The 15,284-nt window shown below is 37.9% G+C and overlaps 1 protein-coding gene across 4 annotated transcripts in view; it reads left to right on the top strand.

Annotated features, from left to right (window-relative positions):
* KIF20B (kinesin family member 20B) overlaps positions 1-14,061 on the top strand; it is a 106,314-nt gene extending 92,253 nt beyond the window's left edge. For all 4 annotated transcript variants that reach the window (XM_053585358.1, XM_053585360.1, XM_053585359.1 and 1 more), the window contains 5 exons: positions 1,530-1,727; positions 6,742-6,843; positions 7,198-7,348; positions 10,990-11,132; positions 12,702-14,061. In XM_053585358.1, coding sequence (XP_053441333.1) covers positions 1,530-1,727; positions 6,742-6,843; positions 7,198-7,348; positions 10,990-11,132; positions 12,702-12,779 — 672 coding nt within the window. In that variant the 3' untranslated portion in view covers positions 12,780-14,061. The remainder of the gene's footprint in view (positions 1-1,529; positions 1,728-6,741; positions 6,844-7,197; positions 7,349-10,989; positions 11,133-12,701) is intronic.
* The last annotated feature ends 1,223 nt before the right edge of the window (positions 14,062-15,284 follow it).

A 15,284-nucleotide genomic window follows, 5' to 3' on the forward strand; every position in this document is an offset into this window, starting at 1 on the left:
AATGGTTTCTCTCTTCCTGCCTTTCTCATTTCTTCTTCTGTAAACCATGCAATCCTTTGTTGATTTTTCATTTTGCATTATAAAGCGTATCTTCCCATTTGGCCTTTCCTCAATGTCAGAAAATAAAGGTCTTCCCCTCTTTCTTCTTTTTTTTTTTTATTGTTGGGGATTCATTGAGGGTACAATAGGTCTTCCCCTCTTTCTTGAATTTCTGTTTCTCACATTGCTTACAAGCTGAGATTTCTCCCGTAAGAAAGGTGTGTCTGCACTTTTTCTCCTCTCTCTTTCTTATTTAATGGGTAAAGTTTAGGTATTCACAACTGCAACTTCCATCAGTCATAAGAATCATTTCTTCCACCGTTTTAGGACCTCCTTTAAATCTATAACATCCACAGTACTCATCAGCTCTGTCTGCTCTTCCCGTAACCTTTGTGTATGCTAAATTCATTGTCGTTTTTTCAAACTGAACAAGCTGTTTCTTCCTATAACCAGTGATCAACTGTATTTGAGCACCAAAGAAGATACTCAGCATTGTCACTGACATTTTGTTGTGGAATGAGAGGCACACAAAAATGTGTCAAATGTCTTCTGATACTGGAGCGGAGCAGGAAAATCATTGTCAGATGAGGTCCAACATAGAACCAGAAAGAGTTTTAATTCTTGATTGCTTGAGCAGATGTGTATAATAGAACATTTGTTTTTCTGTATATTTATATATGTTGTTCAAAAACCTCTTCGTTTTAATTCCACTGGTTACTATATATTCCACAGTTGTGAAAATCATTTTGCTGTGCTATTTTGTATTTTTCTTGCCTTCATGAAAATCAGTGTATTTAACTGGGCTGAAAATCCAAAATGATTCATTCACTTAACTGGTAGTTGGTTCTGGAAGTTCTACTAGATTTATATGTGGCCTCTGCCTATAGTTTGGCCCTGGACCTCTCACAGCTGGATTCTGAAATGCGGCATTTTGAATAGAAGTATTTCAAAAATGTTTCAAAAGGATTGGACGGGAGTTGCAATGCTTTTTATGATTGAGCTTTAGAAAGACCATAATGTTACTTCTACAACATCTTATTATTATTGGTCATAGAAGTCATTAAGGCCTAGATTCAAGGAGAGGGGAAGGAAACTATCTCTCAATGGGAGGAGTAGCAAAGAATTTGTAGCCAACTTTAAATTTACTGTAATTAGACTGCTTGTTAAAAATCCTAGCCTTTTCCCTTGGAGATTTCTGATTTATATGTTTGTGGCATATGTAGGATCCAGGAATCTTTTAAACCAATTCTCTAGGTAATTCTTAGTATCACACGGTTTGAGAAATATTGATCTCTTTCCCTCAATTTTAAGATGCCATGTGTAAACCTGGAGAGGGCATATGATAACTCATAGTTTGTCTCTACTGTAGCCTAGCATACTTTTTATTTTTCTCAATTCATTGTCTTGAACAGATGTTTGAGAGGATTCTTTGTAGTTTATAAATTCATATTCTATAAGTAATTTTTTCCTCCTTTTTAATTCTGTTATAGGATGGATCTATAGTCCTTGACTCTTGTGAAGTGTCAACAGAAAATGATCAAAGTACTCGATTTCCAAAACCTGAGTTAGAGATTCAATTTACACCTTTACGACCAAACAAAATGGCAGTGAAACACCCTGGTTGTACCACACCAGTGACAGTTAAGATTTCCAAGACCCGGAAGAGGAAGAGTAATGAAATGGAGGAGGTAAATACTTAATTGTCTTGTTATTATTAAGCTCAGTTACAGTGCAAGCTAAGTTCTGCTGCACTGCTGTCCTCTGTGTAGGTGCTATTGTTAGAGACCAACATCGTAATTCATGGTGTATTTCATATCCTTTCAAAATATCAGGATGGTTTAATAGTTCTCAGACAAAAAGCTGTGGATATTAAAAGAGATAGCTTATCCTTTGCTTCAGTTAAACTGTGATAGATCAAATGATGGTAGATTTTACTGAAGAGCTTTTTAGATATACCAGTTGTCTTCACACTTAGTCACTTTCCCTCTAGTGGGAGAGAAAAAGGGTTGATTCAGACACAAAAATGACTAACTTGCTTCAATACAGTCTTTGTGATTTAACTAAAATGTTAAATCTCTATGGTCATGGCAAATTGTGGAAGAGAAATTGTTTTTCTGTCAGCCAGCATTAAAATTTGGGCCTCTACATAGTGGTAGGCTATTATCTTTACCTCTTTTTACTGCAGCTTCTTGATGGTACAGCTGCCAAACCTTCTACTATATCCCCTGCTCAGCAGATTTGGCAAGTCGCATAAGCTTTCTGATCCTGTATTCTCCTTTTTGAAATGAAGGATTAATGTATTTAAAATGCTTTTGCTATGCATATGGTAGATACATAGTAAAGGTAGCATTTTATTTTATTTTTTTGTAGAGACAGTCTCACTTTATTGCCCTCAGTAGAGTGTCGTGGTGTCACACAGCTCACAGCAACGTCCAGCTCCTGGGTTTAGGCGATTCTTTTGCCTCAGCCTCCCGAGTAGCTGGGACTACAACGCACCACAACGCCTGGCTATTTTTTTTGTTGTTGTTGCAGTTTGGCCAGGGCTGGGTTTGAACCTGCCACCCTTGGTATATGGGGCCGGAGCCCCACTCACTGAGCCACAGGCACTGCCCTAGGTAGCATTTATTTTTAAGGTAACTTGTTTTAAGTTTAAAACTAGTTATGCACTCTCTGGCAAAATAACTATTTCTCCAACTTTCTTTTACTCCTTTAAAGAGTAGTATATTTTCAAGCTGGTGGAAGAGCAGAAATATTATCAGCCATACTCCTGAGGCTTTCTGTCAGGTAATAAATTTGTTGAATGAATGTTATTTAGCATCGTTTTCCTGCTATACATACACCTTAAGAAATTGCTTCAGAGAGTCTTATTAGTTAACTTTATTTCTGTATTTATTTAATTTTTTAAAATATATTTTACATACTATTAAAACATTAAGTATTTGAGTTTATCATCTATATTGACTTTTTCTTTACATTTTCAATGGAAAAGGAGAAATTGAGGATAGTGATCAAAAAGGCTAAAATGCAAATATTTTATTTTACTGTTGGCATATACCCTCCTTCATGGGTATATGCCAACAGTAAAATAAACTTCATATACTTTATTTCAGAGAAGATGTACACGTTGTTATAGATGCATCATATAGAAACTTAAAACCTTTTCTTTTTTTGTAGTTTTTGGCTGGGGCTGGGTTCAAACCCACCACCTCCAGCATATGGGGCCGGTGCCCTACTCCTTTGAGCCACAGGCGCCAGCCGAAACTTAAAACTTTTAACTGATTTTTATAGATCTTCACTACTGTAACAAATTGTGTATATAGGTTCTCGTAAAAATCATTTATACAATACCATATTCTTTTTTTTTTTTTTTTTTCTTGAGACAGTCTCATTATGTCGCCCTTGGTAGAGTGCATCACAGCTCACAGCAACCTCAAACTCTCAGGCTTAAGCTATTGTCTTGCCTCAGCCTCCCAAGTAGCTGGGGCTACAGGTGCCCGCCACAACGTCCAGCTATTTTTTGGTTGCATTTGTTTAGTTGGCCTGGGCTGGGTTGGTGTGTGGCTTGCGCTGTAACCACTGTGCTACGGGCGCCAAGCCACAATACTGTATTTTAATCTAGTGAATATTCCAAAGACCTCTTTACTGAACACTCTTGAGTGTTGTAGCCTAGCATTAATCTTTTTTCATTTGCTTCGCATGATTACTGTCTGTCACCTTCTGTAGAATCTGCTTCTCATGACCCTTACAACTTCTATTTGGTAACTTGGATTCTGGGGTTGTCATGATTTTTTCTCCCCCCTCTATCTCTTCTCTCCCCTCCCTGCCTCTTTTCCTTTTTTCATGCTATGATCTTTGGTACAATTAGGATTTGACCTGGGTAGAGTGCTATGGTGTCACAGCTCACAGCAACCTCAAACTCTTGGGCTTAAGTGATTCTCTTGCCTTAGCTTCCCAAGTAGCTGGGACTACAGGCACCCACCACAATGCCCGGCTATTTTTTGGGTTATAGTTGTCATTGTTGTTTGGCAAGCCGGGGCTGGATTCAAACCCACCAGCCTTAGTGTATGTGGCTGGCGCCCTAGCCACTGAGCTACAGGTGCCAAGCTTAGAAGGCTTTGTCTTATGTCAGGGTATGCGAGGAAAAGAAGAGTAAGATGCTATGCCTGTTTAATAGAGAAGAAAGATTATAAATTTTTTAACTTTCATATTTTACCTGTGCTTGTATGAAATTTTTTTTTTTTATGTTGCCAAGTTTCAGTGACAGGTCTTAGACATAGATGCTTCTATTATCATATTTTGTCGTGTAAAATGTGCTCCCATATATAATGCACACCCATATTTTTTTCCCAAACTTTAAAGTAAAACATTTTGCTTTAATTTTTCAAAGGAGAACAGAAGTGGTTATGCAGTTGTACCTCCTCTCACAGGAGGCGTGAGGCATAGAGCCAACTGCTGTGAGAAACTGGAGACCGCCCAGCAACAGGTGAGAGTGGTCAGATGACCTGAGTGCCTGATCTTCCTCCCTATCTGTCCCTTCCTGGCCCACCTTCGTCCCCACATCCTTTCATTTCCTGTTTCTATCCATTGGTGAGAATGTGGCCATGGCCACTCTGCTGAGAACCCCAGCAAGCTTATTTCCCAGAAAGTGGGCGTGAGGGGCTAGAGCTGGCCTTGCCTGCCCTGGGCTCCTGATGGTAGATCCCTGAGGCCACAAGGATACTGCTGTGAGGAGGAAGCCTTCCCTAAGTGCAGTGAAGTGCTTCACTTCGCTGATACCCTAGTGAAGTACTCTGCATTTACATTTCTGTTTAGTATCTAGACTGTGACCTCCTTGAATCATCCAGACCTTGGGCACTCACTAACATCAGACTGAATGACACCAGCCTTTCCCAAACTTGCAAACCCTACAGATCAGCAGGGGGACTAGTTAAAATGAACCATACCCAAATACACTGATCAGCTCTCCAGGAGAAATACCTGGGAATTCATTGTGTTAACCATTATTGTAGATCTTCCTACTTGCAAGTTTGGAAATTTACCAACTCAAACACCTTGGGGGTTTAGATAATCATAGGCTCAAAATTACAATCTGTGGGCTCAGTTACCCCTCAGCTTTTGTGCTTTGCTGCCAAGTATCCTCACAGACAGAAATTTGATGGGAACTGAGGCCTGAGGTGAGAGCAGCAGGCTACTAGTAGAACTGGGTCCCAGAACCTAGCTTGCCCAGAGTCTAGCCCAGGATATTCCTCTTCAGCATAGTGTCCTGGGCCATCAGGATGGGACCAGCTGTGCCAAAGATGAGGCAGGCCAGAAAGGGCAGGGATAGGACAGGCAGGGCAGGCCCTGCCTCCTCACACCAGCTACCCAGGAAATAAGCTTGCTGGGGTCTCAGCAGAGTGGCCATGGCCACATTCCCACCAACGGATATGGTCGGAAATAGGAAATGAGAGGATATGGGCCAGATGGGCCAGGTCGGGCCTCAGGTCATGTGGACCACTCTCATGGACTGCCTGGCCTTGCTCCCTGCTTCACTGCACTGCATTGGCCTGCTCCATGCCTCATGCCTCTTGAGAGAGAAGGAAGTGCCACTGTGTGGTCATTTCTGCCAGTCCCCAGACCCCAATGCTAACTAACCATTGTAGCGCTGTTGGCGGGTTGCCCCCTTCTAAGATAGCGGAGGTAGTGTGTAGTGTGATTAACAGGTCAGGCTAGAGGACTCTGCAGCTGTAGTACTTGCCCAGTGAGGGGGTGGCCAGGGAATGGGGTAGTGTGGAGAGGGCAGGATTGCTGCATTCTATGCGTTCGGATATAGTCACTGCTTTCTAGAGTTATACATTGAATGCCGAATGCATAAGTATACATAAAAGAATTAAAAACATTTATATAGATAAGGAGTCAGTATTGCCCATGTGTAATGTGCACCCCTAGTTTTCCCTTAAAAATGTGGGCAAAAGTGAGCATTATACATCGCAAAATACGGTATTTAGGAGTTAGGGGCACTATAGGTATATTGCCACGCCGTATTTTAAAGCTGAAGTTGAAATAAAAGGTGTTGTTCTTTCTATATGTTTCACTTAGCTCATCTAATTGGATTATTTGTGATGTGTGTGAAAAATTCACACCTTTAGTCAGGGTTTCTGAACCCCAGCAAAATTGACATTTTGGGCTAGATACCTTTTTTTTTGAGACAGAGTCTCACTATGTTGTTATCAGTAGAGTGCTGTGGCATCACAGCTCACAGCAACCTCAGACTCTTAGGCTCAAGCAATTCTCTTGCCTCAGCCTTCCAAGAAGCTGAGACTACAGGCACCACCAGAGTGCCTGGCTAGTTGTTGTTGCAGTTGACATTGTTGGTAAGCTGGCCTGGGCCAAGTTCGAACCTGCCATCTTTGGTGATTGTGGCTGGTGCTGTAACCACTGTGCTATGGGCGCCGATTGGCGATACTTCTTTGTTTGAGAAGCTGTCCTGTACGGGGTGTTTAGCAGCATTGCTGGCCTCTATCCATTCCCAATAACATTCCCCTCTCCCTAGTAAAGACAAAGTATCTCCAAATATTGCCATTGTCCTCTGAGGTCAAATGTGCTCATGGTGAAGAACCACTATCTTAAATGAGAACGTAACTTTTCACAGATTATCTTTTTTGAGTTTGAGAAAGAAAATTTTGTCAAGAAGTTAAGTGGTACTGAATTCATTATTTTTAGGACTTGGTGAAATGTGAAAATAAGAAGAACACTACACCTAGTACTAATTTGAAGTTCACTGTTTTGGAGCATAGAAATTCTTCTGTCAAAAAAGAACAAAAGGTTTGTCATTTAATTTGTTTAAAATTGTGGTAATTATCCAGAAATGCAGTTGTGTCCAGTTATAATTCGTTTATCTTCTGATTCCTGTACATCTAAGGCAGCTTGAAATATAACTTTCATATTTAGCCAGTAACAGGTACTTCTTCATGCATTTACTTCTAACTTTGACACTCTGTCAAACTCATTTTATCATTCTCTGGCCCTTTCATTTCTTTCCTCCTCTACTTAATCCCAAGTTTCCTACCTAAGAATTCATAACCTGTCTTTGGCCTCTTTAATTCAACTGTAGCCATAATTATTTCCTTCTAACATTCCTCACTGACAATAAAAAAAAAAAAAATGTTTGTTTATTAGGTTTCCACACATTCATCATCTAAGAAAACATACTCTCTACGAAGTCAGGCATCCACAGTTAGTGTAAACTTGGCCACTAAGAAGAAAGAAGGAACTCTACAGAAATTTGGAGACTTCATACAACGATCTCCAACGATTCTACAATCAAAAGGTTTGCAGAAAATTAATTAAATGACCTTTTCTCTTAGATATGAGGTGCTTTTAATACTAATTGGGATATAAACTCAACAACTGTTCAGTGAGTATTATACTTCAAACAGGCATTGTTCTATACTAGGAACTGTGGGAAGAAAGGATGATATGCCTTGGTGTTCACTGTGTATTGGAGGAGAAAGGTTTATGTTTAAGTAATTGATACAGAGCAGGCTCTTAATATGGTAATAGAGGTTCAAGCAAAGTGGTAGTATTAGACAGATGAGAGCTATTCTCAGTAGGGAGCCTGGAAGATGTTATGGAGGAGATGGGATTTACCTGGGTATTAAAATTTTGGCAGGATTATACCCTCTAGAGGGAATCACTTGATATTATCATATATCCTTTCTAGTATTGTTTTTCCTATGCATACATAAGCATTACTTTTTTTATGTATGTCAAAAACACAGATATTTCTATACATATCTATTTTTGGTTGCAAAAACCATATGCTTATGTTTTTTATTTATAATACAATGTGGACATATAACTTGTATCTATATTACAAGTATAATATATACTACACATACACACATGCACATACATGCATCCACCAGAGGAAATGGTTTTAACACAGGTAAAGTATGAGAAAAGTGTATGAGCTGTTCATCAATTCCAGGCAACAGTATGCATCTGGCTTATAAAATATGGAAGGACTAGTGGGGTGAGGGAGGGTGGATGGAAAAGTGGGTTTTGTGAGATTACCTGGGTGGTAGCAATGGCATGAATTAGTGACCAGAAGTAGTAGGAATCAGGAGGAAAAGAGACTAGAAACAGGGGCCAGTTGAACTGAGTCAAATAGATTATGTGAAAATACTTTCTACTTACCATGTAGGTTCCCAAACTTTCTTGGTTCACAGGGCTCTTAATGTTTTAGTAATTAATTTTCGTTATGCCCCTACACCCAAAGATCACCTAATAGTCTCATCTATTAGAACCTAAGGCCAAACAACGACTGAAAATACAGCTTCTGAAAATCCAGGTTGCAAAGATGATGTCATCATCAAAAGTGAGGTGCTTTCTAATACTATAAATCCGTGTATGGTTTATCTCCCAATTAGTCAAGCAAGTCAAGTCGGTGACCCATGTCATTGTCAAACTGTGAGGTACCTTGGGCTATTGAATATCACTGTTTTCCTTGAAGATATAAAATATCCTCAGGTGCTCCTATAAGTTTGCTGCAGCATGCCTTAGTTCATGGTTTGAGAACTTTGAAGCTATCAGACCCATTTATGTATTTTTTCAAAAAATATATTGTTTTCAATCTACAGTTTATATAAACATAGAAAATATCTAGAGGGACAAACTGCAAACTGTTAATGTCTAAATTTGGAGAGAAAGTACTTATTTAAGATTTTTACATATGTAAATTATATTGCCTATCAGTTACATATTAAAAAGAAACATGTTTTCAAGGAAAGGGTGGTATCTGTAATTTAAGTAAGTAATCAAGTAAGGATAATGCCTTTCTGACCTGCTTGACTCAGTTCTTTAATAGCTTCCCTACCAATATACCTGGCATCGCTTTCTTTTTTTTTTTTTAAACTTTTTTCCAGAAATGTAAATCCCTATTTTGGATTGTAGCTATAATACATACTTCTTGTTGTGCGTCACTTGGAAACACAGGGGAAAAAGAAAAAAAAGACAGAAATAGTTCTTACTTAAAATCCTACTGCTCTGATAACCACTGTTAAGCCGTCACTCAGTATCACTGTTCTCCCAGCTTTCCCTTGTTGCCCATCTTCAATCCATTCAGCACATTACAGACAGAGCAATCTTTTCAAAGTGCAAATTGGATTGTCTTCTCTGTTTTAAGTCCTTTATTGATTTCCTGTTCTCCAGAATGACCTGATTTCTGACACTTTCTTTCTCCATTTTATCTCTTGTTATTCTGTGTTTTGAAAACCAACCAGCCTTAATTCTTCCTTCTGACAGTTCTTAGAATATGCTGTCTTCTTTGTTGTTTCGATATCATTGCTTTCTTTGCTTTTTCTTGTGGTTTCTATTCTCCGGAACACACCATAGCTTTTACCATCTCTGCTTCCTTATCCTTGGGTAGCTGATGTTACTTTATCAGAGAGACATGTTTCTTCATCATCCTATTACTTACCCTCATCTCTAGCTTCACTTATTCTTTATTACTCAATCCTATTTTTTTCCGTTAGCACTTATTTAAACTATAATTCTTGTTTTCTTATCCTTTCCACTAAAATATAAGCTCTACAGACTGTTTAGTTTATACCCTCAGCTCTTAGGATGATTGGTACAGTGTAGTGAGGAGTTTGGCTGCAGGCCAAAATCGTGTGTGTGTGTCTTTTTTTTTTTTTTTCCTCAGGCCTGACCACAGGCAATTACAGGGACTTACCTGGTAGACCTCATGAGGGAAAGCTTCCCTTTCTACATCCACCTGGATGGACAGTGAATTAAAACCTTTTAAGGGAGTGACAATCCAGGGGTCCAGGCCCTCAGGCCAACCACGCTTTCCCACATACCTGCATTTTTAGCCTGGGTACCTTCCTTCAGAGCTTCTTTATTGGAGTCCTCTACAGGGGCCTTCCTCAGGCATCTTTGCCCAAGACCTCATGGAGTGGAAGGGAACCTAGAGGACACGTTTCTCCACTGTGAACTTTCCCACCTTACCCTGCAGTCCATATAATACTTGGGGTTGCCTGGGCAGTACAATAACCCCCACTTCTGTGCTGATCCACCTGCCACTAGGCTGCACACCATTCCATGGGGGACTTTAGAAGAGGATGGGTAGGAGTTAGCATGTTCTCAGTTAGCCTCTTGCTTGTACTAGTGGGACAAGTGGTTAAGGAGCTGGAGAGTTGCTGTCATCTGGGCTTGTTTTCCTGATTGTTTACTCTGGTATCTGGAAGCTCAGTTCTCTCAAGCTCAGCTCAGCTTTTCACAAGTAGACTCTCAATTTAGTGTATTTCATTAAATATTTTTTATATTTTTAAAAAATTGAGTTTATATCATACAGAGTTTCTGTCTAGGAATTTTTCCAGATAGAAACATGTTTTCTACTAAAATTAATAACTGTCCATTAAAAATACAAAGCAAATGTACAGAGTAAAGAAAAAATTTCTATTTTACTTCCCAGAAACAGTAAACTGTTCACAGTTTGGTTTCTGACATTTAGGTGTGTGTGAACTATAAAAGTAAAGGGTTTACAATATCTTAAGTATTTTCACTGAATCTTCATCTGACATCTTTATGCATGAACACTAAACTGAATAATATACCATCTTATTTTTAGTGCTACATGGTCCTCTATATATGTATCCTGTTCCATTGTTTAACACAGCCTAGACTTTTCCTGAATCATTGAAGATGCCAGAATTTTACTATTATATTATAATTTACCAAAACCTTTTTACTATATTGATCATTAGTCAAATATTTTACTGATTTGCTTTTTTTATTGCATTATTATGTGTATTTCATATGTTTCTATGGCATTTAATTGTCTATACATTTCCACCATTTATGTATTGTGGTGTTTTCCATTTGTCTTTTTTCTGTATTAAGAATTTCAGAGTTTTGCATTTAGAATATTATTTATCTTAGGAAGTAATTAATACTTTTTTTTTCCAGCAAAGAAGATAATGGAAACAATGAGCTCTTCAAAGCTCTCAAATATAGAAGCAAGTAAAGAAAATGTGTCTAGACCAAAACGAGCCAAACGGAAATTATATACAAATGAAATTTCATCCCCTATTGATATATCAGGCCAAGTGGTAAGCTAGTATTTTAGTTTTCATCAATGTTAAACTATTCATGTTTTTTTATTTTTATTTAATTATTTAAGAAGTCTCTTTTCGGAAAAAAATTTGTTATTTTTAGTTTTTTACAGTGGTTTGAAATTCTACTCTTTAGATCAGCTCTCTTAAAACACATGCTTTATTTTTAAAGGCCATACTTTTGTTCCAATGTTGAACTTTTATTTCAGTGTATTAAATGTATACTAATTAAATGTCAGTACCGTATTAATGTACACTAATGTCATACATTTGCATCTGAAAGCATCAAAATAATTTGTTTACCATCAATAGAATTATCACTCTTTAGTAACTTATTTGCCTCTAACATCTATTTTTTGTTGTTATCTTTACCATAAGAGTTGTGTAAATCTGGGCCCAAGTGTGTCTGGTAGAAAGAAATACAGAATTGACATTCAACCATTTCCTCCCACCTTTCCTCTAAGGTGTCCAGGTTCTATTAAGAAAAGACTGTAGTTGTCACCCTGACTCCATGACTCATCTCCTCATTCAGAACAGTCTGTACTATTACAGGGATAGTTCTAATTTTCCATCATGCTTGCACTTGTCTAGTGGATGAACATGAAGGTAGAAAAGTAATTTAAAAAGCTTCAAAAGAAGATGGCCAAGAAAAATCAGGAGAAACTTTTTTTTGCAATAATTATCAGATATGAGATTGGCACTTGAAGGCAGGTGGTAAAGGATTAAGGTCAATTAGGGCATACCGATTTAAGGACTATTCTCTCAGTCATTTTTCACCTTCTGTCTGGTTAGTACATAATTTCCTCCCTTGGCTGAAAATGATTTCTTTTCTTAGTTTTAGTATAATGTGATTTTAACTTTTTCTAATTTACACACTTGTTGCCATGAAACATCATTTCTTAAAAATTACTGAAGCACTTGTCTCCAAATATTTCAATAATTATTTTAAGCTATGTATGCCCTGAATTCAATACAGGTTATAGATTATTTTCATTCTAAAGTTAGGTATCGTTGAAAGAATCTTTTACAAAATCCATTACTTTTTTAAGAATATGAATATATATATATATATATATATATATATATTTTTTTTTTTTTTTTTTTTTTGAAATAGAGTCTCACTCAGTTGCCCTGGGTAGAGTGCAGTGCTGTCACAGCTCGCAGCAACCTCAAACTCTTGGGCTTAAGCAATTCTCTTGCCTCGGCCTTCCCAGTAGCTAGGACTACAACTCCCACCACAACGCCCAGATATTTATTTTTAGCGATGAGGTCTCACTCTGACTCATGCTAATCTTAAACTCCTGAGCTTAGGCAATCTGTCCACCCTGGCCTGCCAGACCTTAGGATTACAGGCATGGCTACCACACCCAGCCTTCAGCATAAATTTTTACGGAAGATGGTATGCCTGTAATCTGAGTATAAAAATTGCTGAGTATAAAAGTTATTTCCATTATATTCTTCTCTAGAAAAGTCTTAGTAAAAAAGAAAAAGAAAAAGTTATTTCCATTACTAAGTACTTGAATATATCTTATTCATTATAAACAAACTTAAAATCGTTAATTTTAGATTCTAATGGACCCAAAATTGAAGGAGAGTGATCACCAGATTCTCAAACGACGACTTCGAACAAAAACAGCCAAGTAAATCACTTATGGGAAATGTTTTAATATAAATTTTATAGTCATAATCATTGTAACTTGTATTCTGCTTTGTAAAGATAATTGTACATATTGTGACGCATTAAATCCCTCTGCATATATATTGTTATTTTATACATAGTATAATTTTAATTTAATAAAATAAGTCAACAATTACTTTGCTTGTATATTTTTATAAGGCCTTTTAATAATAGCGTCTTTCTGTGTGTGTTTCTCTATTATCTCAGGCATTGGATCAATGAAAGTTCGAGGGAAGATGCTGTTATTCTTGTTTATTTTTAGGTACATGATGTCATAGGCCAGATATTTGATTTACATATACTTAATAAGGTCTCATGAATTGCTTTTTACTTTATCTGTTAGTATGTATAACTAATTTTACATGTCTTTTGGACTATAATTAGGATTTAGGGAGTAAGTGTATACATTTCTTCCATTTGCCAGAATATGTATGCACATTATTTAGAAAAGATCTCAAGTCTTTAATTAGAATGTCTTTTATTTTTTAATGATTTAATAGAGTTGGCTTTCAGATTTTTTTCAGGATGTAGAGATTAGAAATAGAAAATTAGAAAGGAAGACAAGATAGCATCTAAAAGCCAAACAGCCAGAAAATAAATAGAATTTTAGATCTGGAGGGACCTTAGAAGTAAGTCTTTTCGTTTTTTGGATGAGAAAACCAAGACCCATGAAGTTTACTTCTGCAAGGTCATACAGCTAAGGTATATTAAGCTATTGGTTTTTTGTTTGTTTGTTTGTTTTCGAGACAGAGCCTCAAGCTGTCGCCCTGGGTAGAGTGCTATGGCATCACAGCTCACAGCAACCTCAAACTCCTGGGCTCAAGCAGTTCTCCTGCCTCCGCCTCCCAAGTAGCTGGGACTACAGTCGCCAGCCACAACGCCCAGCTATTTTTTTGGTTGCAGCAGTCATGTTGTTTGGCAGGCCTGGGCTGGATTCGAACCTGCAAGCTCAGGTGTATGTGGTTGGCGCCTTAGCTGCTTGAGCCACAGGCGCTAAGCCTAAGCTATTGGTTTTTTTAAAAAAATAAGTAAACAAAAAAACACAAAGCACAAACCTCAGTTGTTGCCAACTGGTGCTTTTAAATCCTAAACCTTAAACAGTTTCATTGGATTTTAGTACTGTTTGCTTGATTATTATAATGATGACCCCAAGTTAGTAAATTGTCATTATTCTTGTTTATCTTTGGTTTATATTTAGGGAAAATTCCATCAAAGTAGTTCTATTAACTTTTAACCTTCTTAAAGCATTAAAATGTTACTATACTGTCTAAAAAAAAAAGTCTCATTCATTATTCATGGATTCCATGTTTGCAGATTTGCTTGCTAACATTTATTTGTTTTTGTTTTCTTTTGTTAAATCATAGCTATGTACATTAATGCGATCATGGGGCACCATACACTGGTTTTATAGATCTTTTGACACATTTTCATCACACTGGTTAACATGGCCTTCCTGGCATTTTCTTAGTTATTGTACTAAGACATTTACATTCTACATTTACTGAATTTCACATATACCCTTGTAAGATGCACCGCAGGTGTAATCCCACCAATCGCCCTCCCTCCGCCCACCTCCCCACTCCCTCCCTCCCTTTCCCCCTTCCCCCTTCCCCCTATTCTTGGGGTATAACTGGGTTATAGCTTTCATGTGAAAGCCATAAATTAGTTTCATAGTAGGGCTGAGTACATCGCATACTTTTTCTTCCATTCTTGAGATACTTTACTAAGAAGAATATGTTCCAGCTCCATCCATGTAAACATGAAAGAGGTAAAGTCTCCATCTTTCTCTAAGGTTGCATCATATTCAGTGGTGTACATATACCACAATTTATTAATCCATTTGTAGATCGATGGATGCTTGGGCTTTTTCCATGACTTAGCAATTATGAAATGGGCTGCAATAAACATTCTGGTACAAATATCTTTGTTATGATGTGATTTTTGGTCTTCTGGGTGTATGCCTAGTAGAGGAATTATAGTATTGAATGGCCAATCTATTTTTAGATCTCTACGTGTTCTCTAGACATCTTTCCAAAAGGAATGTATTAATTTGCATTCCCACCAGCAGTGTAGAAGTGTTCCCTTTTCTCCACATCCACGCCAACATCTCTGGTCTTGGGATTTTGTGATATAGGCTAATCTTACTGGAGTTAGATGATATCTCAAAGTAGTTTTGATTTGCATTTCTCTGATGATTAAAGATGATGAGCATTGGGCGGCGCCTGTGGTTCAGTGAGCAGGGTGCCGGCCCCATATACCAAGGGTGGCGGGTTCAAACCCAGCCCCGGCCAAACTGCAACAAAAAAATAGCCGGGCATTGTGGCGGGCGCCTGTAGTCCCAGCTACTCGGGAGGCTGAGGCAGGAGAATCACCTAAGCCCAGGAGTTGGAGGTTGCTGTGAGCTGTGTGACACCACGGCACTCTACCGAGGGCAATAAAGTGAAACTCTGTCTCTACAAAAAATAAATAAA

Source organism: Nycticebus coucang, chromosome 3, assembly GCF_027406575.1.
Source record: "Nycticebus coucang isolate mNycCou1 chromosome 3, mNycCou1.pri, whole genome shotgun sequence".
In the NCBI taxonomy this organism is placed as follows: domain Eukaryota; kingdom Metazoa; phylum Chordata; class Mammalia; order Primates; family Lorisidae; genus Nycticebus; species Nycticebus coucang.